This window comes from Chiloscyllium punctatum, chromosome 11 (genome assembly GCF_047496795.1).
Source record: "Chiloscyllium punctatum isolate Juve2018m chromosome 11, sChiPun1.3, whole genome shotgun sequence".
Taxonomy (NCBI): domain Eukaryota; kingdom Metazoa; phylum Chordata; class Chondrichthyes; order Orectolobiformes; family Hemiscylliidae; genus Chiloscyllium; species Chiloscyllium punctatum.
In genome coordinates, this window is record NC_092749.1 from 2,319,812 (window position 1) to 2,343,518 (window position 23,707).

General features: G+C 45.5%; 1 protein-coding gene across 1 annotated transcript in view; it reads right to left on the bottom strand.

The window, feature by feature from the left end:
- Positions 1-23,707, bottom strand: part of efhc1 (EF-hand domain (C-terminal) containing 1) — a 45,932-nt gene that overhangs the window by 10,456 nt on the left and 11,769 nt on the right. Inside the window, exons 7-8 of the mRNA XM_072580186.1 lie at positions 18,490-18,630; positions 10,079-10,292 (exon numbers count right to left, since the gene is read on the bottom strand). Coding sequence (XP_072436287.1) covers positions 10,079-10,292; positions 18,490-18,630 — 355 coding nt within the window. The remainder of the gene's footprint in view (positions 1-10,078; positions 10,293-18,489; positions 18,631-23,707) is intronic.

The window sequence follows — 23,707 nt, forward strand, 5'->3', positions numbered from 1 at the left end:
TACAAAGACATTTTTACTGGCCTGGACTACACAAAGATTTTGCCAAACATGCCATACATGTCAGCTAATTGGAAAACTACAGGCATAATAAAACCTGCACTTTTATTACCCATTCCAACATTTGAGGAACCTTTCACGAGTCTTGATTGATTGTGTAGATCCCCTACCTCAAACAAAAAGTGGGAATGAGTAATTATTAACTGTAATGGATATGTCGACTAGATTTCCAGAGACAATCCCATTACATAATATCATAGCTAAAAGGGTTATAGAAGAAATACTTGATTTTTTTATTTGATACGGACTGCTAATAGAGCTCCAGTCAGATCAAGGATCAAACTTCACATCCAAACTATTCAAGGTGGTCGTGGATAACTTGGGAATGTGTACCATCCAGTATCGCAGGGCGCTAGAGAGATGGCATCAAACACTAAAGATCATGTTAAGGGCTTATGGTCAGGATTATCCAGATGATTGGGATAAGGGAGGTCTAGTTGTACTGTCTGCGATCAGCAATACACTGAATGAATCGACCAAATTCAGTCCATTTGAATTAACATTTGGGGATAAAGTAAGAGGACCGTTAAGATTGAGTAAGGAGAAATTAATAAGTCAGAGTTCACAGACAATCTATGTGGACTATGTGTCAAGTTTTAGAGAACAATTAAATAGAGCTGGAGGGTTGGCTAGGCAGCATTTAAAAGTATCATAGCATACAATGAAACAAGAAGCAGATAAGAAATCACAAATTTGGAATTTTGCAATTGGGGATGAGGTGTTGGTGTTACTTCCAGTGACAGGTTAACCTAAAAAGCAAAGTTTAGTGGATCTTGTCAAATTGGGAAGACATTGAGTGAGGGGAACTACCTCATCAGGACTCCAGTCAGGAAGAAATCTCACAAAGTGTGTCATGTGAATTTGTTCAAAAGGTATTTTGATAGGGAAGGAAAGCAAGAGGAGGTGATGTTAACGATTACAGCACAGAAGGAAGAACCAAGTTCAGAGGATTCTGAATTGGACATTCCTCAAATCAAATTGGACAATGAAGAAGTTGTCAAAAATTGGGATAAATTATTGAGTTACCTTCCACATGAAAATCGAAATGACCTGAAAGAGTTATTACTATCACATGGGGCAATATGTGGAAATAAACTGGGAAGTATTAACCTAATTGTGCATGATGTAGAGATAGGAGATGCTGTTCTGATTAAGCAACATCCTCATAGCTATAACCCTCTAAAGTTGGCACAGGTTCTGAAGGAGAGACAGCGCATGCTCCATAATGGCATAATCAAAGTGAGTTACAGTGACTGGAGCTCACCCAGAGTTATGGTGCCAAAGCCAGATGGTACCAACGGTTAGTTGTGGACTATCGTAAAGTCAACACCGTTACAAAGACTGATTCATATCCAATTCCATGGTTGGAGGACTAGCTCAAAAACGTGGGACAAGCAACTTACATTTCTAAGTTGTACTTGCTCAGAGGCTACTGACACATACCTCTGTCAGAGAGAGCAAAGGCAATTTCAGCTTTTGTAACACCAAATGACTTTATCAGATCATGGTTGTGCCATTTGGTATGAAAAATGCTCCAGCCACATTTCAGAAACTGACTAATAAGGTATTTCCGGATTACCCAACTGTGTGGTGTATATTGATGACCTGGTGATTTTTAGTCACTCGTGGAAGGAACATTTACAGCATTTATTGAACTTGCTCGATCGACTTTGGAACGCAAACTTGGTAAACTGAGCTAAAAGTGAATTTGCCAAAGCCCAAGTCACCTTCCTAGGCCAAGTTGATGGACATGGACAAATGGCCCACAGGATGTAAAAATGAAAGTAAATTGGGAATTTCCCACACCGTCAACAAAAAAATCAGCACCAACGTTCCTGGGGTTGAGTGGATTTTACCGAAAGGTTGTGCTGAACTTTAACAGTGTGGCTGCTCCACTCACCGAATTGTTAAAGAAGGATAAGAAATTTCAGTGGACAGCAGACTGTCAAAAGGCATTTGACAGCCTAAAAACTGTGTTAACCACTGCCTCAGTATTAGCCACGCTAGATTACACAAAGGTGGCTATCAATGCCAGTGATGTGGGTGTTGGTGCAGTGCTTGTGCAGGAGGATGATGACGGGATAGAAAGACCCATCGGGTATTTTTCCAGGAAGTTGAACGTTCGTCAACAGAAATATTCAACGGTGCAAAAAGAGATTTTAAGCTTGGTGTTGGCATTACAACATTTCAGTGTTTATATTACCAGCAATGCATCTGAGACAATCATATACACTGATCATATCATATACACTGATCATAACCCATTGACATTTGTGGAAGAATTTAAGGATTAAAATGCCAGCCTGTTTAGGTGGAGCTTCTGGTTGCAGCCGTTCAGTTTGACAATTGTGCATGTGGCAGGTCACGAAAACGTGATTGCTGATGCATTATCGAGACTCAAATGAGATACGGGAGCGTTCGGTTGCGGGTGTGCCACAGCCTGAATTTGCATATGGTTGTGCATGTTTGCAATTTTATCTTTAATATCGTGTATTTGTGGGGTTAGACTACTATGGGCTATTGAAGGGTTTTAAAACTGAAGCCATCTTTTGGTAATGATGGTTCATATTTTTCGGGGGGAATGTGTCACAAAGCTGGTTACGTTTTCTAAAAGCTGTTCCTTTTCTCAAGGATTCTGTGTCCTTCGTTTCTTTAGAGGGGTCATAAAACCCTCCTGGTTCCGAGGTGACTAGTTTGGTACAGAGATGAAAAGGATATTGAGAGGCCTTTTGCTTATATTTAAACAGAAAAGACTTCCGGCCAAAATGGTCATGTTTTAGAAGAGAATCATTAAAGGGGAGTGGTCACACTAGCTGAGCAAAAGTGAGGGCTGCAGATACTGGAGACCAGAGTTTAGATCTGAGTGGTGCTGGAAAAGCACAGCAGGTCAGGCAGCATCCAAGCAGCAGGAAAATCAACGTTTCAGGCAAAAGCCCTTCAGCAGGAACTCTAGCTGAGCAGTTCAGTCCAGAACTAGTTGCACACTAGCTGTGTGGAAACAGGCTCTCTCTCTCTCCCCTTCTGCCCTTCTAACTTCAACCTGTAAGCATTTGTTCCATTTTTGCTGTATTTTAAGCGGGTTTGCTTATTGGGACTGTTGTTTATATTCAGAACTGCATAATTAAGTCTAGTTTGGACAGACTGAGTTCTGTAGGGGTTTTGTTATTCTGTTCTTGGTGTTTCATTGTGTCATTTTGTGAATAAATTTCTGTCTGTTTTAAAACCTGGTAGTCAACCTAGCTAGCTTACTCTGGGTAATTCTCACTGTACACTGACTGAAACAAATTGCAAAGTTATGGTCTGGGCTGCATGCTTAAGAATGTTTTAAGTGGTCTGGCCTAGTTCATTACACACTTTCCAGACCAAGACACATACACACACAAGAAAAGCTCTGTCGAGAGGTAAAGGTAGGTATTTAGCTTATGAGTAGCAATATGAGTAAAACAAGTAAATGAAATGTTCCAATTTAAACTCCGTTAAGTTGCATATGTTTCAGGCCTGTGTGGGTTCCCTTGTAACTCTCTAGATTCAATGAAATTGGAATCTCAGAACTTCTAAAGAAGTTCTACAGCCAAGTTCCTGTAAAGGAAACCTTTGCAGGTGAAAAGAATTAGATTCTCTATAGTGTGGAAACAGGCCCTTCGGCCCAGCATGTCCTGTCTGAACAGTAACCCATCCAGACCCATTCTCCTACCCTATATTTACCCCTGACCTACACATTCCTGAACACTGTGGGCAATTTAGTATGGCCACACTGTAAGTAATCTAATTTAAAAAATCTAATAAAATAAATGGCCAATTCATCTAACCTGCACATTTTTGGACTGGAGCACCCAAAGGAAACTCACGCAGACACAGGGCGAATGTGCAAACTCCATGCAGAGAGTCACCCAAGGCTGAAATTGAACCCAGTTCCTTGGCAGTGTGAGGCAGCAGTGCAAACCACTGTGTCGCCCTATGACTGAGACGCCTTTGCACTGACCAGTTGTTAGACAGGTGTCTGCTCTTCTGATCCTGTCTGCAAACTGCCCTGATTCCCCATGGACTGGTTATAATATTACAAAACCGCATGCTTTCTGAAAAGGCTTCAATGGTTGGAATAACGCTAATTTAAGCCCTTATTCAAAAAGGGAGGCAGAAAGTAAGAATATATAGGAATCTATAGACTGTTTAGTTTAATATCTGTCACTGGGAAACTATTAGAATCTATTATCAAAGAAATAACAATATGACATTTGGAAAGTCAAAACATAATCCATCAGAATAAGCATGGTTTTATGAAGGGTAAATCAAGTTTGATTAATTTACTTAAAGTTCTTCAAAAATGTAGATTCTCGAGTTTATTATCACGTGTACTCGAGTATAGGAGTACTGGAGTACAGGAGTACAATCAAAGTGTCTAATGTTGCCACTTTAAGTACCAAGGTGCCCAGGTACAAAGTTGAAAGAGAAACAAGAGTTTAAACGTTCAGCATTACTTCATAGAATAGTAGATAAATAGAGAAATAAGGTAATAGTTACCATTAAAGTCTCTCAATTTAAACAAGGAAAATAAAAGAATAAGTAAAAAGTCAAACAGATTTTGATGAAACCTCAGTTTATCAAGCTGTACTGTCTGTTATCAATGCTGCTGCCATCAGAGATACTGTCACTGCTACTGGAACTGCTACCTCTTTGATCACCCCCAGTGCCTCAGGAACATACTCAGGTAAGGTCCACCTGTTTGCCAAGCTGAGGTACTGCCATGAGCTGCTGAGAGACCAGGCCAGGACCCACTACAAGCAGCTGAGAGACAAGGCAAAAATAAGGTGGAACTGAACATCAGTCCCACTCATAGACACAGTGTCTTTCACTGGTGTCAAGGTTACGATATCTGCTGTGTCTATCTCAGAGGTTTCTTTAACACTGGGGGGAGGGGGAAAACCCATGTTTCCAAGGGGCTGGGTATGTTTTGGTCCTGACCCGTTTGTGAGTTTGCTGCTTTCATGTGGTCCACCGGTTTGTTTAAGACCACCTCACCTTCCTAAACTTTGTGTGTCCTGGGACCTCATCTTGCGTTGACTGTGCCTCTTATGGAGCTCATCTTTTATGCTGAATGTCATTCACATTCAGAAAATACTTGAATAACTTGTGAGTAAGTGATGGTCTGTTGCTTGTGACCAACGCTTCCGGGAGCCTGTGAATTGTAAAATGATGCTTGCAACTTTTTAATTATCATCCCAGAGTTTGACAAGTGAACTGTACGTGATGCGCATTCAAAGTGATTGGATGTGCAGTGACCGAGAACATTAAGCCCATGAAAGGACTGGGTTACCTGGCTGTCACAATGGGGGAGCTGCTGCTGTAATGTTGTTTCTTGCTGATATTCTGTTGCATTGCCTCACCAATGCAGCAATGTCAACACCCAATCCTAACCATCAGACAAGCATTCTTACCAACAGCTTCATTTTGGAAATCCCTGGTGGAGTTCAGCCAGTATCTGGCAGCGACCTTTGCTCAGGACAATAACTCTTCCTCCTCAAATACAAAATGCCACCTCAACGGTGATCCAGTCTCGCTGCATCCAGAAAGCTTTCAATTCTGGTTGTGATCATCTTTGACTTGTCCCATCACCATCAGCTGTTTTAGTTTTGCCAGGACTGGATCCTTTTGTCCCCACAGTCTGATATGGTCAGTGCTGACTGGAAGGGTGTCCAGAAAGTTTAAAACCAGATGGTGGTGTATCTGCTAGTAGGAGGCAGCTCAAGGCATCCATATTTCCTACTTGGCTTCCCAGGCAGTGTTCCACCTTATAATTGTACACACTGACATTGAGAATCCACTGCTGGATTTGACCTGAAGCTATGACCGCCTTACCCTCTTTGATCATCCTGAGCAGGGGAGTGTTACAAATTTACATCCATTAAAAAAATGCTATTGGTGGAACCTTCTCACATTGAAAATAACCACCAAACCTTCCTTCTCTAGCTTGGCGTATTTACCATCTGCATCAGGAAAAGTCTGGGAAGCACTTGCTGTTGGGGCATCTGGGAGGTAACATGACCCTGATACCTTATGGAGAAGTATTTCACATCAGCTCCAGATCTCACTTGAGTTTAGAATGTGCCAACAACTCAGATGATACCAGCTGCTTTCTCACTTCCCTAAAGGCGAATTCTGGGCTCTGAGACCATTTCCAAGGCTGCCCCGTTGTCAGATGGAAGGCAACCAGGGTGGAGGCCAGACTAGGTATGGACTTTTCATAATAATTCACTAACCCAAGGAAAGACCAAAGCTCCTGTAGAGATACAGGAGCTGGGACAACTTTGATTACCCTAATTTTATCTTCCAACAGCTGTTTATCTGATTTGGAGAACTGTGCAGCCCAAGGAGCCCATTTCCCCTCTCAGGCAAATACCTGCCTTGGGGTAGACCATGTAAACTGTTCCCCATCATCCACAGAAAAATAGCACACGCTGATGAAACCCCAAATGGCAGCCTCGTATATTTGTACAAACCCTTATGGGAATTAACTTTTGCATATTTCTGGGAATCCCCATCTAACTGCAATTGAAGATATGCATGGTTTATATCCAGCTTCCTGAAGGACAACTCCCACCACCAGCTTTATGTATCAGTTCTCTATGCGAGGGGTTGGGTATTTATCCAACTGTGAAAAGGTGTTTACTGTTTGTTTAAAATCCCCAAAAAGGCGAACCAGCCATCGGGTTTCACTATCAGTACAATCGGTGCTGCCCATTCTGCAAACTGTACAGGTTTGATGATTCTCTCGTTTTCCAGTCATAGAGTCAGAGCGATGTACAGCACGGAAACACACTCTTCAGTCCAACTCAACCATGCTGACCAGATATCCCAACCTAATCTAGTCCCATTTTCCAGCACTTGGCCTGTATCTCTCTAAACCCTTCCTATTCATATACCCATCCAGATGCCATTTAAATGTTGCAATTGTACCAACCTTCACCACATTCTCTGGCAGCTCATTCCGTACACGCACTATCCTCTGAATGAAAAAGTTGCCCCTTAGGTCTCTTTTATATCTTTCCCCTCTCACCCTAAACCTATGCCCTCTACTTCTGGACTCCCCCATGCAAAGGAAAATACCTTGTCTATTTACCCTATTCATGCCCCTCATGATTTTGTAAACCTCTATAAGGTCACCTCTCAGCCTCCGATGCTCCAGGGAAAACAGCCCCAGCCTATTCAGCCTCTCCCTGTGGCTCAGATCCTCCAACCCTGGCAATATGCTTGTTTTTTCTGAACCCTTTAAAGTTTCACAACATCCTTTCTATAGCAGGGAGACCAGAATTGCACATAATATTCCAAAAGTAGTCTAACCAATGTCCTGTACAGCCGCAACATGACCTCCCAACTCCTGTACACAATACTCTGACCAATAAAGGAAAGCATACCAAACACCACTTTCACTATCCTATCTACCTGCGACTCCACTTTCAAGGAGCTATGAACCTGCACTCCAAGGTCTTTTTATTCAGTAACACTCCCCAGGACCTTACCATTAAGCGTATAAGTCCTGCTCTGATTTGCCTTTCCAAAATGCAGCACCTCGCATTTATCTGAATTAAATCCATCTGTCACTCCTCAGCCCATTGGCCCATCAGATCAAGATCCCATCGTACTCTGAGGTAACCTTCTTCGGTGTCCACTACATGTCAAATGTTGGTGTCATCCGCAAACTTACTAACTGTACCTCCTATGTTCATATCCAAATCATTTATATAAATGATGAAAAGTAGTGGACCCAGCACTGAGCCTTGTGGCACTCCACTGGTCACAGGCCTTCAGTTTGAAAAACAACCCTCCACCACCACCCTCTGTCTTCTACCTTTGAGCCAGTTCTGTATCCAAATGGCTAGTTCTTCCTGTATTCCATGAGATCTAACCTTGCTAACCAGTCTCCCATGGGGAACTTTGTTGAATGCCTTACTGAAGTCCATACAGATCATGTCCACCACTCTGCCGTCATCAATCCCCTTTGTTACTTCTTCAAAAAATTCAATCAAGCTACTGAGACTTCTGATTTCTGCCTCCATTTTTGCCAGTAAGGAAAATGGCATAAAGCAGGCCTTGCAGAATCATGGTCAGCAAACAAGGTGGCCTTGGCTCCATTGACAACCCTTAAACCTTCCTGGAAAATATCCAGGTATTGAATTAGGACTTCACTGAGGCAGCCATTTTCTGTTCAAAAAATGCTGAGCCAATCAAGGTGAAAACCTCCTCAGCCAATTCCATCTCATCAGGCTTGGGCCCGAGCCTTTTATTACAGTGGGAACTGAACCATCTGCTTCTCATAAGCGACAGGATCTGAAATTATAACCTTAATCTGTAAAAAGGTTTCAAGGTGTTGAGTCTAGCTGTGGTCTTGTGTAAACTTAAGAGTTGGTGGAGTCCAGAGTGAATGTTGGTAAAGACTGCTTCGCAATTGTTGCCACAGTGCTATCGATCTCCGTTAGAACCAGGTGTCCATTTAACTGGACTTTGATCGGTTTACTTTGGTCGGTTCTGATTTAGATGCTGCTGAGCAATTTAACTGTTGCAAGCCAGAGGGAGGAGGGCTTTTGCCTCGGGACCCTTCAACCCCAGGGCATCAATGTGGACTTCACCAGTTTCCTCATTTCCCCTCCCCCCATCTTACCCCAGTTTCAACCTTCCAGCTCAGCACCGTCCCCATGACCTATCCTACCTGCCAATCTCCCTTCCCACCTATCCACTCCGCCCTCCTCACCAACCTATCCCCACCTCCATCCACCTATTGCATTCTTAGCTACCTTTCCCCCAGCTCCCTCACTCCCATTTATCTCTCCACCCCCAAGGCTTCCAGCCTCATTCCTGATGAAGGGCTCCTGCCCGAAACGTCGATTTTCCTGCTCCTCGGATGCTGCCCGACATGTGCTTTTCTAGCACCACTCTAATCTTGACTCTGACCTCCAGCATCTGCAGGCCTCACTTTCGCTCAGTTTGATTGAGTCCAGTTCTCAACACTACACTTTAGGAAGGTTGTGAGGACATCAGAGAGAGTATAGAGAAGATTCATGAGAATGGATACAGGGATGAGGAACCTCTGTTCTGAAGATAGATTAGAGAAATTGGGGCTATTCTGAGTATGGAGAAGGTTGAGGGGAAATTTGATCATCAAAGTGTTCAAAAGCATGAGGTGGTTGGACAAAGTAGACAGAGAGAAACTGTTGGGTAAAAACAATGACTGCAGATGCTGGAAACCAAATTCTGGATTAGTGGTGCTGGAAGAGCACAGCAGTTCAGGCAGCATCCAACGAGCAGCAAAATCGACGTTTCGGGCAAAAGCCCTGATGAAGGGCTCTTGCCCGAAACATCGATTTCGCTGCTCGTTGGATGCTGCCTGAACTGCTGTGCTCTTCCAGCACCACTAATCCAGAGAGAGAAACTGTTCCCTATTTGGAAGGACCAAAAACCAGACAATCCTGCAACAAAATGAAACAATGGAAACACTATTTCACATAGTGAGTGGTGAGAGTCTGGAGTGTGTGTGTAGAGGAGGCCAGTTCGCCCAAGGCATTCAAATGGGAATTTGATTATGACCTGTAAAAGGAATGATTCGGAGATGCCGGTGTTGGACTGGGGTGGACAAAGTTAAAAATCACACAACACCAGGTTCTAGTCCAACAGGCTTAATTGGAAGCACTAGCTTTCGGAGCGTCGCTCCTTATGGTGTTGTGTGATTTTTAACTCTGTAAAAGGAAGAATGTGTAGGGTTATGGGGAGAAGGTGGGAGAATGGTACTAAGTGAATTGCTCCTTCAAAGATCCAACATGGACACAATGGGCTGATTGGCATCGCTCTATGCTCTAACCACTCTGTAATTTCAGAGAGAAATAGACAGGGAATGGTACTGAGTGAATACTAAACCCATCTTTGGACTGTAATCTGTTGCTGGCTCAGAGACACACCAAGTCACAGGTCAGGACCAGGGGTCAAGTGCCACGTTGAGGTCTGTGAGAGTTATTTGTTGGATGAATTTTACCTTCAACAATTGAGCAGATGGCCAGATCCTTGGCTGTATAAAATTCTGGGTTTTCCACATTGGTTCCTGGTTTGGGAATCCTTATCTTTGATAATACTCTTCCTCCTATTCTCCCAGAGTTGCGGAGTGGAGGTTCAAAGATGCTGATCTCATCAGTGGCCACGTGGAAGCTGAGGATAAAACGTCGATTCCAGTCATTAGGATTCCTGGACTCCTGCAGCCAAGACAGAGATCAGTACACTTAATGGAGGGCCTAATACTTGTTAGCACAGACCCTCAGAATAGACTCACCCCTCTTTCCCTCTTGACCTGGCCTCCACTGTGAGTACAGCCCACCCAACTGGCAACTTACTCCTGCCCTGTGCCCATTCCCTGTACTCTTGTCTCTGTGTCTCAACTCTCCCTGTGACACCCCCAACCCCATGTTCCCTGTCTCATGCCCTTTCCTCTGTCTTGCCCTGTACTGCCTCCTCTAATGTGTCTCATTGATCCACCTTGTTCTCCCCCTCTCTTTCTGTGTACTGTGGTTTAATGAAATGCAATCCCACCCTTTGTGTACTGGCAGGCTTGCCGTACTCATGTCGTATTTGCTGTAAGTGCCTTTATGTGCAGTCAGAGAGAGTCATTAAACACATCACTTGAAACATGGTGCAGCTAAAAATGTGTAGATTTTCATAGCAGTAAGGAAGTCAGCTTCTGAAACAAAACAGCAAGGAAGGAGTAGGAAACCTGGTCAGTATGGACAAAAATAATGAGGTGTACAAAATAATGAGAGGAATAGATAGAGTCAATTGTCAGTGACTTTTCCCCAGGGCAGGATTGACTAGCACAAGAAATCATAGTTTGAAAATACTAGGAGGAAGGTATAAAGGAGACATCAGAGGTAGGTTCTTTACACAGAGAGTTGTGAATGTATGGAATGCGTTGCCAGTGGTGGTGGTGGAAGCAGAGTCACTGGGGATATTTCAGCGACTGCTGGATATGCACATGGATAGCAGTGAGTTGAGGGGTGCGTAGGTTAAGATACTATATTTTACATTAGGATTAAATCTCGGTGCAACATCGTGGGTCTAAGGGCCTGTTCTGTGCTGTACTGTTCTATGTTCTATGGACAGTGTGGGCCAAATGGCCTGTTTACGTGCTATACAGTTTTGACTATGACTCTAATGATTGCATTTTCTAATCTGTGCTCCTCTAGAAATCAAAGAGGTTTTCCTATTTTCACAGGAAAATAATATGATTTAGCAACTAGAGCATACATTAGCAGTCCTTGTTATCTGTGTTGGGGAATGAGTGATCTTAGCTGAATTATAGTCCCCGATATACCACTGAGGGGCAGCAAAGTCAGACAGTAGATATTCTGAAAGTTTTAGAGGCACACTTTGAATATTATATTAAATAGTAATTGTACTTAACATCAGAGCTCAGGGGGAAAAGGGAAACTATTGATCAGGTAACACGGTGGCACAGTGGTTAGCACTGCTGCCTCACAGCACCAGGGACCTGGGTTCAATTCCCACCTCGGGCAACTGTCTGTGTGGAGGTTGCACATTCTCCCCGTGTCTGTGTGGGTTTCCTCCAGGTGTTCTGGTTTCCTCCCACAGTCCAAAAATGTGTAGGTCAGGTGAATTGGCCATGCTAAATTGCCCGTAGTGTTAGGTGCATTAGTCAGGGGTAAATGTAGGGGAATGGGTCTGGGTGGGTTGCTCTTTGGAGGGTCAATGTGGACTGGTTGGGCCGAAAGGCCTGTTTCCACACTGTAATGAATCTAATCTAATCAGTATTGCATAATCCTGAGTTTGGTGAGCTCATCAGAAATAGGTTGTCTTGTCCAGACAGGACACCCATAGAGAGGAGAAACTTACTCTCAAGAAAGCGGTTGACAAGTGCAGAAACGTTGATGTTGTCAATTATAATTCAAAACATTAATGGGAAAAGAGACGACTTTGATGAGAGATGTTCCAGGTGGAATGGACTTAGCAATTTGGGGAAAAAATATTTATAGAAAAGCCAATGGAACAAGAAAGGTCAGAGGATACAATGTCAATCTTGCAGAGGAGATCGCACAGGAGAAAAAAGGAGGAATGTTCAGCACATTAAAATCAGTCCTATACCTTCAAGAAGCAGAATCACTCTGGATTCAATTGTTTTAGTTCTAAGGAATCAGAGAAAGTTGACAAAAAGGTGACTGTTGAAAAGGTATCGGATGATGATTCTGATGAGTCACTCATCATCCAGTCGAAAGGTGTGAAATGGATTGTGACAGTTAGATTGATGATTGCAGAAGGTAAACAGGTGAAGTGGTGTCCTCAGTGCTGCATGCAGTATCATCAGTCTTGCAGACCTGACAAAAGTGGCTCAGGGTAGTGATCCAGAAATGAAGCCCTCAAATAAACATAAAGTTGAAGTTATTTGAGGGAACACTCAATCCAAGAGGACAAATGAAGCTGAGATGCTAACCACAACTCATCTCAGCTGTAGCCAATCGAAAGCTTGGACTAATCACTCTGAACATGCTGAAAGAGATTTGTAGCATTTCACTGATGACTAAGTCACTGAACCAAAAGGATTACTAAGACTTTTTAAAAAAGAAAAACCGGTCTTGACGTCTTCCTGGTGAATATCATCTCAAAGGTAAGAGTGTAAGGCCAGTTCAGCATCTGTTGGAGGCCAGCCTGAAAGGCAAGATAAAATAGCTGGACAAGAAAGTGAGGAGAAACGTGACAACTCTGACATACTGGATTAGTAATATAAACTGAGAAAAACTGGAAAACTGAGGGGATGCATAGATCCAAATAATATAATGAAATCTTTTAACAGGTATCACTACCCTCTGCCAACCTTTGAAGAAGATTTGAAGGCAAGTGAAGCTGACTGAAAACAGCAGAAGCATAGAATCCCTAGAGTGTAGTAAGAGGTCATTCTGCCCATTGAGTCTGCAGTGACCTTCTGAAGAACATCCCACCCAGACTCACCCTATCATCATAACTCCCATTTCCCATAGCCAAATCAACCGAAACTACACATGTTTGAACTGTGGGAGGGAGGGACACACACACATGTTTGAACTGTGGGAGGGAGGGTCACACACGTGTTTGAACTGTGGGAGGGAGGGGGACACACACACGAGACATAGATTGTAGTATCTCGCTGCTCTGGCAGAATATCAACCTAGTCAGCACAAGATGGTCAGTGATCTTTCTACAATCTCCGAAGTCATGGCCATCAGCTCGTTAAGGTTGAGAGTTAACCAGCTGATGTCCATGACTTCAGAGATTGTAGAATGTCTAACAGTACTGATTATACCATTCCCAACGATGTACAAGTGAAGAATTCAGTGTTTCAATTCAACGTGGACAGTACTCTGTCACCTAATCATCATTTACTTCCATCCAGTACTGTGGCTGTCTAAAAAAGAAAATCAGAAGGCAATTGTCTCCTTATTCAAGGAGACCCTCTTCCTCCTCACAGTTACACTGGCTGTGGCCATTCAGCTCAGAGTCAGTCACCTGAACCAAGGAGATTCTAATCTGGTTATATTCTTTTCTCCCTAATCTGGTTATACCTTTTTAAAATTTTTTTTCTTTTTTCCCTTCTCTGGTTATGTCTTTTTATAATCCCCACACTCCTGCCAAACAGCGGTAGTGCTTATTTTGTCCAGCACCCTTTGTTGTGTGTGTAAAGGTATAAGTCACAGTGAATGAACAAGAGCATAAATCCTTATTTATGTCCTACCACCAGAAAGAAAGGAAAACACCCGAGTGACCAGTGACAAGTGGAGCTCTGCCCAACAAAGGGCAATGTTGAGTGATCAAAAAGTGAAACAGGGGGGTGGGGTGCAGGGATTAAATCAAAATAGAGTGGAGGGGGAAATAAAGCACTCCACACCCCACGGCGCCCCTAATCTGGTTATAAATATTTCATTCATTTTGAGTCTGTTGTAGTATTTATTATGTGATCATAGAATCCCTAGTGTGGGGACAGGCCATTTGGCCCAACAAGTCTACACCGGCCCTTCAAAGGATATACCACCCAGACCCATTCCCCTACTGCTCTATTTTTCCCCTGACTCCTACACCTAGCCGACACACCCCTGGACACTATGGGCAAATGAGTATGGCCAATTCACCTAATCTGCACATCTTTAGACTGTGGGAGGAAACCCATGCAGACACGGGGAGAATGCGCAAACTCCACACAGTCGCCCAAGGCTGGAACCAAACCCAGGTCCCTGGCACTGTGAGGAAACAGTGCTAACCACTGAGCCACCCTCATCTGGTTTTTAATTTAACAAAGATGATTAGACTTTTATCCAGAATATTAACACCAATAACATAGCTGGCAATACGTCAACTGGAACAGACTCCAACGAACATGCTTTAGTCCTGGATGTGATTAGCACCAAAATCCCATCACAGTAGTGCCTTGTGAACTTGCTGGTGTCTCAGCAGGGTGGATGAATGAATGGAACTCTTCCCACATTTAGAGCAGGTAAATGCTCTCTCCCCACTATGTACTCGGTGGTGCCTCAGGAATCAGAGTCATAGAGATGTACAGCATGGAAACAGGCCCTTCAGTCCAACCCGCCCATGCCGACCAGATACCCCAACCCAATCTAGTCCCACCCGCCAGCACCCGGCCCATATCCCTCCAAACCCTTCCTATTCATATACACATCCAAATGCGTCTTAAATGTTGCAATTGTACCAGCCTCCACCACATCCTCTGGCAGCTCATTCCATACACCTACCACCCTCTGCGTGAAAAAGTTGCCCCTTAGGTCTCTTTTATATCTTTCCCCTCTCACCCTAAACCCTCTAGGTCTGGACTCCCCGACCCCTGGGAAAAGACTTTGCCTATTTATCCTATCCATGCCCCTCATAATTTTGTAAACCTCTATAAGGTCACCCCTCAGCCTCTGACACTCCAGGGAAAACAGCCCCAGCCTGTTCAGCCTCTCCCTGTAGCTCAGATCCTCCAACCCTGGCAACATCCTTGTAAATCTTTTCTCAACCCTTTCAAGTTTCACAACATCTTTCCGATAGGAAGGAGACCAGAATTGCACGCAATATTCCAACAGTGGCCTAATCAATGTCCTGTACAGCTGCAACATGACCTCCCAACTCCTGTACTCAATACTCTGACCAATAAAGGAAACATACCAAATGCCTTGAGGTTGGATGAATTAGTGAAGCCCTTCCCACACTGAGTGCAGGTGAGTGGGTCCCATTGTGAGTGAGCTGGTGGGTCAGCAGGGTGGACAATTGATGAATCTCTTTCCACACTCAAAGCAGGTGAATGGCCTCTCTCCAGAGTGAATTCGCTGGTGGGCACTGAGTTCAGATGATCACCTGAAACCAGTCCCACAACAAGAGCATGTAAATGGTCTCTCATCAGTGTGAACAAGTTGATGGGATGTCAGTTCCTAGGAACTTTTATAGCATTTCCCACAGTCTTGGCATTTGAAAGGCCTAATCTGGTTATATTTTTTTTTCTTTTTTTTCTTACACAAGGTGCACGAATCTTTATTCAATTTCCACCACCAGGAAGATAGGAAAACACCCGAGTAGCCAGTGACAAGCACTGCCCTTCAAACCACAGGGCAATGCTGTGTGAGCAAAACAGTGAAGGGGAGGATAGGGACTAAATCAAAATAGAGTTGGAGGGGGAATAATGCACTCCACTCCCTGCGGCGCCCACCTCTCCCTGAACAACTCCAGGGTGTCGGTGGACACCGCGTGCTCCTTCTCCAAGGACACCCGGGCTCTAACGTAACCCCGGAAGAGGGGCAGGCAGTCGGCCCTAACGACCCCCTCCACGGCCCACTGCCTGGACCTGTTGATGGCCAGTTTGGCCAGGCCCAGGAGCAGACCCACGAGGAGGTCTTCGGACCTGCCGTACCAGGTGCCCGAAGATCAGGAGCATGGGACTGAAGTGCAGCCAAAAGCAGAGGAGAAGGTTTCTAAGAAAATCGAAAAAGGGGGTGCAAACGCCCACACCCAATATATACATGGTCCACGGACTCCACAGCGCCACAGAACAAGCAGTTGGGCTGGGAGTCCGTGAACCACCGCAATCTGCAGTTGCAGGGGACTGCTGCGTGCAGCACCCTCCACCCCAGATCCCCGAGAGAAAGGGGGAGGACTCCTGCATAGAGAGCCCTCCACTGGGGATCCCCACCGCCCGGTGGCAAATGGGCACGCCAAGGCGTGTCCGGACGGTGGATGAGGGAGAAGAGGTGGACGGTGTGCAGCAGCAGTCGATACACAGCTCGCCTTTTTACCCCCTAAAAAGGAACAAAATTAAAATTCCGGAGGCGGCTCAGGTTGTGGGGCACGGGCTCCCGCGGGAAGTACGGGACCTTGGGGCCAATGTGAAATTCCGTCCGGGCCGGGGTGAGCGCGGACGGGATCCCACCGCACACCTGAGCGTCCTCCAACTGGTGCACTACGTCGGGTCCGAGCACCGCCGTTTTAAGGCGTCGGATGGCGGTGGCCACGTACCGGACGTCTACCGCTGCCCTGCTAGCTATGTCCTGCGGCAGCGTCCAGCCCAGGCCCCCGGCACCCAGCACGTCCCCGACCCTGGTCGCCCTCGCCGCCACGGCCCTCCCCTCCGACAGCCACTCGAACCCGCGAGTACGGAGGTGCGGATTCCTGACGACAGCCGCTACTCCAGCCGGAGGGTAGGCGCGACGCGATTCGACCATGTTCCAGACAGTGATCAGGTCCTGGTAAACAACAGGCAGCATCTTGAGGGCAACCTCCAAACCGTCACGGTCGACGAACAAGAGCTGCGTGTCGTGGTTGAGGTTACGCACCTGGTGGAAAAAAATACATCACCAGGGCGCACCTAATCTGGTTATGTTGGTCAACCATGGCTTTCCTGATTGGTCCAGGTTAACAACCCCAATCAAGAACCACATAGTCAACAAGATCCAGGTGGTTCCAAACACCTGACTGTCCCCAGTCTGGGGATGGAGGCCTGGTCTTTCTCTTGTAGCCTTTCTTGTGATGTTTTTGCCCCAGCTCCAGTGCCTCTGACTCTGACACAGGCAGCGTATAGCAGACCATGGCCCATCGCCTGCATCCAGAGAATCTAGGGAGAGCTTCCTCCTCTTCTTCCGGTGGTAACAGTATCAATATTTAGTCATAGTATAGTAAGGTGGATTCACCTTGGTAGATATGGAGCTACAGGGATAGGGTAGAGGGCTAGGTCTAGATAGGATGCTCTTCAGAGGGTCCGTGTGGACGTGATGGGCTGAATGGCCTGCTTCCACATTGTTTGGATTCTATTCTGTTCTTTCTAGCATGATTTAACAATCACATATGTGATGCATATGCAGAGATGTGGAACGGATGAGATGAGAGTTAATGTACTATTCTGTGAATGACCAATAGGTTACTTTATGACCATGTTTATTTGGTAATTTGCACAACCTGTAACTGTGAGTTATAATGCAGACAAACCTTTTTAAAATTTAGGGAATACATGAACAGTAGGACCCTGGGAAGTGCTGAGGATCATAGGGGCCTTAATGTGTCTTGGTACCTTTAAGGTAGTAGGACAGATACCTGTAGATTAAATAGTTATGAACACATATGGGATACTTGCCTTTATTGGTTGAGGGGTGAGGGTTAAGAGCAGGCAGTTTATACTGGAACTATATAAAATGTTAAATAGTGAGGCCACTTGAGGGGGGTCATAATTGAGATGTACAAAAATTATGAGGCGCATAGATGCAGTAGACAGGAAGAAAGCTTACCCCTTGATGGAGTGATCAATGACCAGGGTATAGATGCAAAGTAAAGGGTAAGAGGTTAAAACAGGATGTGAGGAAAATCTTTTTCACCCAGAGGGTTGTGGGAATTTGGAATCCACTGCCTGTAAGTGGCAGAGCCAGAAACCTTCATTACGTTTAAGAATTATTTTTGTGATGTCAAGGTATACAAAGTTATAAAGTTAAAAATCACACGACACCAGGTTATAGTCCAACAGGTTTAATTGGAAGCACTAGGTTTCGGAGCTCCCCTCCGAATCAGGACAACCACCTGATGAAGGAGCGTCGCTCTGAAAGCTAGTGCTTCCAATTAAACCTGTTGGACTATAACCTGGTGTTGTGTGATTTTTAATTTTGTCCACCCCAGTCCAACACCGGCATCTTCAAATCAATACTACAAGGCTATAGGCTAAGTGCTGGGAAATGGGGTTCGAATAGTTAGAAGGTTGTTTCTGACCACTGCCGATGAGCCAAAGAGCCTGTTTCCAGGCTGCACAGTGCAAAGGCTGTAAAAAGGGAAATATTTGAAGAAATACAATTGGTTTAATGTAGTCATGTGACTTCTACTTCTGCTGTGAGTGCATCCTATGGGAGCCTTTAAACAGACATCACTTGAAACAATACTTCTTACCATCTTAGCCTCATATCGCAGGACGACCTTGTCCATTTCCAGAATTTTGCGGACGTCCTTCTTTGGTGGTTTGGGGATGAACGATAAACAATTCCCCAGTGAATCCTCCACTGATCCAAATCCATTGTATGGAGGAACCCACTAGAGCCAATGGGAACAGAGTATTACAACACAACTACCAATAAGAACAGGGTATTTAGCACAGCAGCCAATGAGAACAGGCCATAATATGGATGTGCAAATGTTGGACTGGGGTGGACAAGGTCAGAAGTCACATGACACCAGGTTATAGTCCAAACAGGTTTATTTGAAATCACAAGCTTTCGAAGCACTGCCCCTTCATCACTTCACTTGATGAATGAGAACAGGAGAAAGGGAGAGGCCAATGATTGGGTATGATCAGACTGGGAGGTTGATTAGACTCGAAACAAGATGGTGGTTATATCCGTGAACATAAAACATCATGATAAATGCAATAATTACAGTAAACTAGATTGACTGTAATTCAGGTAAATCAGTACTTTACCCAGAATGTGTGTCTCGAACCCAGGATGGTGAGGAGGGAGGAAGTAAATGGGCAGGTGTTGTGCCTTCTGTGATTCCAGGGGGAGGGGCTGTGGAGGTTTGGGGATGTACTGGGAGTGGAGGAGGGTTGGATCAGGGTGTCCCGGTGGGAACGGTCCCTAAGGAAGGCTGACAAGGGAGAGGAGGGGAATATGTATCTGGTAGGGCATTCTGCTGGAGGTGGCGGAAGTGTGCCTTATGATCTTTTGGATGCGGATGCTGTTGAAGTGGTACTTGAGGACAATGAGACCCTGTCGGTATTGTGGGTGGGAAGACAGGAGGTGAGGGGCACAGTGTAAGAAATGGGTCAGACACAGCTTGTTTACTACGGTGATTGGGAATCCTGGATTGAGGAAGAAGGTGGACATTTCAGAGGCCCTCTTGTGGATGTTGGTATTATCAGAACAGATGTGATGGGTTTGGACAAACTGGGAGAATGGAATAGATTCTTTACAGGAAGCAGTGTGTGAGGATGTATGGTCAAGCTAACTGGAGGAGTCAATGGGTTTGTAGGGGATATTGGTGGCCAGCTTACCACTAGAAATGGAAACAGAGATGTTGAGGAAGGGAAGGGAGGAGTCAAGTGAAGGTGAGAGCAGGATGGAAGTTGGAAGTGAAATTGATCATTTTTCCAAGCCTGGACAAGAGAGGGAAGGAGCACTGATGATGTCATCGATGTAGCAGAGGAAGAGTTGTGGGGGGGGACCTGAGTATGACTGGAACAAGGAATGTTCCGCAAACCCCACAAAGGGACAGGCATAACTGGACCCCTGTGGGTACCCGTGGCCACACTTTCACCGAAGAAAGTGAGAGATGTTAAAGGGGAAGTTGTTACAATGCAGTACATCCCAACAGTGAGCGTGAGGTAGAAGAACAAAGAAGTAAACAGATTATGGAAAGATGTAGAGGCAACAGGGTGGTGGTGATGGGAGATTTTCATTTTCCCAACATTGACTGGGATACATTTAGCATCAGAGGTCTGGATGGGGCAGAATTTGTAAGGAGCATCCAGGAGAGTTTTCTAGAGCAGTATGTCAATAGTCCGACAAAGGAAGGGAGCATATTGGACCTGGTACCGGGGAATGAGCCAGGACAGGTGGTAGAAGTTGTGGTGGGGGATTTCTTTGGGAACAGTGACCACAATTCTGTAAGTTTTAGAATACTCATAGATAAAGTTGAGAGTGATCCTAAGGGGAGAGTACTACACTGGACCAAGGCCAATTCTATCAAAATTAGGCAGGAGCTGGGAAATGTGGATTGGACACAGCTATTTGAAGGGAAGGCCACATCTGAGATGTGGGAGGCTTTCAAAGATAGGTTAAAGATAGTGCAGGATAGACATGTCCCTTTGAAAACAAGGGAAAGGTAAGGGAAGATTCGTGAACTGTGGATGACAGGAGAAATCGAGCAAATAGCCAAGAGGAAAAGGGAAGCGTACATAAGGTCCAGGCAGCTAAGAACAGGACGCGCCTCAGAGGAATATCAGGAGAGTTGGACCATTGTTAAACGAGGAATCAAGCGGGTAAAAGGGGACATGAAATAGCTTTAACAAGCAGAATTAAGGAGAATCCCAAAGCTTTTTATTTTTATATAAGAAGCAAGAGGGTAACTAGAGAAAGGATTGGTCCACTAAAGAGATCTGGGTGTTCTTGTACACCAGTCAATGAAGGTAAGCATGCAGGTACAGCAGGTAGTGAAGAAGGCTAGTAGCATGCTGGCCTTCATAACAAGAGGGATTGAGTATAGAAGGAAAGAGATTCTTCTGCAGCTGTACAGGGCCTCAGTGAGACCACACCTGGAGTACTGTGTACAGTTCTGGTCTCCAAATTTGAGGAAAGACATTCTGGCTATTGAGGGAGTGCAGCGTAGGTTCACGAGGTCAATTCCTGGAATGGCAGGACTACCTTACGCTGAAAGACTGGAGCGACTGGGCTTGTATACCCTTGAGTTTGGAAGACTGAGAGGGGACCTGATTGAGACATATCAGATTATTAAAGGTTTGGACACTCTGGAGGCAGGAAAATTGTTTCTGCTGATGGGTGAGTGCCGAACCAGAGGACACAGCTTAAAAATACGGGGTAGACCATTTAGGACAGAGATGAGGAGAAACTTCTTCACCCAGAGAGTGGTGGCTGTGTGGAATGCTCTGCCCCAGAGGGCAGTGGAGGCCCAGTCTCTGGATTCATTTAAGAAAGAGTTGGATAGAGCTCCAAGGACAGTGGAATCAAGGGTTATGGAGATAAGGCAGGAACAGGATACTGATTAAGGATGATCAGCCATGATCATATTGAATGGTGGTGCAGGCTCGAAGGGCAGAATGGCCTACTCCTGCACCTATTGTCTATTGTCTATAAAGGATAATGAAGGAAGGCTGTGTGTCAAACCTGAGAGAATGGGTGAGATTCTGAATGATTACTTTGCATCAGTGTTCAGTTTAAGGTGTGTGTGGACAGACGCATGAGGAGGTGGGGAGTAGAGGGATACAGATGCTTCGGGATCGGGCGATAGGTTTAGAGAGTGGATTTGAATTGGCTCAGGTTTGGAGGGCTGTAAATTTTCTTTTTTCTTTGTTCAGAGTGAGGATGAGCCTGGCCGGGCGGAGGAGGGTGAGAGGAGATGAAGATGGTTTAGGCCAGATAGGAGCAGAGAGCCCTGACACTATCCTGGTGTGGAAAGGAATTGCACGTCTGTGTTGATGAGGTGGTGGCTGGTGTCGGCAAACTGGAAATTCCGAAATTGATTTAAAATGCCAGAAGAATTGTGGATGTAAGTGGGAAGAGGTTGGCCAAAGGGAAAGAAAATCAAGTTGAGGCAGGTAGTGATAAGCTGCACTGGGGTATATCGTCAGAGCATCAGCATTTGCTGTTCTTTGTTTTATTCAAGAGTCAGTTGGCAAAGATTTAGGTGACGTTGATTATGAAGAAGAACAACAGCAAATCCCAAGTGAAATCATTACTTGGGGGATGGGGGGGTGGTCTTAATGGGGGGGGTGGTCTTAATGGGGGGGGGTGGTCTTAATGGGGGGGGTGGTCTTCATGGGGGGGGTGGTCTTAATGGGGGGGGGTGGTCTTAATGGGAGGGGTGGTCTTAATGGGGGGGGGTGGTCTTAATGGGGGGGGTGGTCTTCATGGGGGGGGTGATCTTAATGGGGGGGGGTGGTCTTAATGGGGGGGGGTGGTCTTAATGGGGGGGGTGGTCTTAATGGGGGGGGTGGTCTTAATGGGGGGGGGTGGTCTTAATGGGGGGGGGTGGTCTTAATGGGGGGGGGTGGTCTTAATGGGGGGGTGGTCTTAATGGGGGGGGGTGGTCTTAATGGGGGGGGGTGATCTTAATGGGGGGGGTGGTCTTAATGGGGGGGGGTGGTCTTAATGGGGGGGGGTGGTCTTAATGGGGGGGTGGTCTTAATGGGGGGGGTGGTCTTAATGGGGGGGGGTGGTCTTAATGGGGGGGGGTGGTCTTAATGGGGGGGGTGGTCTTCATGGGGGGGGGTGGTCTTAATGGGGGGGGTGGTCTTAATGGGGGGGTGGTCTTAATGGGGGGGTGGTCTTAATGGGGGGGGTGGTCTTAATGGGGGGGGTGGTCTTAATGAGGGGGGGTGGTCTTAATGGGGGGGGTGGTCTTAATGGGGGGGGTGGTCTTCATGGGGGGGGTGGTCTTAATGGGGGGGGTGGTCTTCATGGGGGGGGTGGTCTTAATGGGGGGGGTGGTCTTCATGGGGGGGGTGGTCTTAATGGGGGGGGTGGTCTTAATGGGGGGGGTGGTCTTAATGGGGGGGGGTGGTCTTAATGGGGGGGGGTGGTCTTAATGGGGGGGGGTGGTCTTAATGGTATAAAAAACTGGCATTGAGTTTGAAACTGAACAATGGGCTGCCTCTGAAGAGGTGACACTTTGGGGTATCGTCAAAGTACATGCCGAGAGTTCCCTGGATAAAGCAGAAAAAAGTTGTACACAACAGATATTGGATGGCTAAAACAGTTCAGAACTTGGCTGATGTCATCTCAACCTCAACTCCACTTTCCTGCCCACTCCCTATAACCTCTCAAACTGTTACTACTTAAAACTCTGCCTATCTCCTCCTTAAATTTACTCAAAGTCCCAGCATCCTCAACACTCTAGGGCAGTGAATTCCACAGATTTGTGATCCATTGAGAGGAATAATTTCTCCTCATTTCCATTTTAAAACTGCTTCCCCTTATTGTAAGACAATGGCTTCTCCTTCTATATTGTCACACATGAAGAAACACCCTCTCTACATCTACTTTGTCAATCTCGTTTAGCATCTTATATACCTCAATTAAAGTTTCTCTCATTTTTCTAAACTCTAGAGTGTTAGGTCTAAAACTGCTCACTCTCTGCCCAAGACAAATCCCTCATCTCTGGAAACAAGGTAGTGAACCTCCTCTGAACTGCCTCTTAATACAATCACATCCCTTGTCAAGTCGGGGACCACGATTGTAACCAATGCTCCAGGTGCAGTCTCACTATTGCCTTGTGCAGTTGCAGAAACACTTCCCAACTTTTACACTCTATTCCTTTAGCAATAAATGTCAATGTTCCATTTCCCTTCCTTATTACCTGCTCTAATTGCATACTTTCTGTGATTCACCAAATCCTTCCACACCAAAACCATCTGCAGTTTCTCTCCATTTAGATA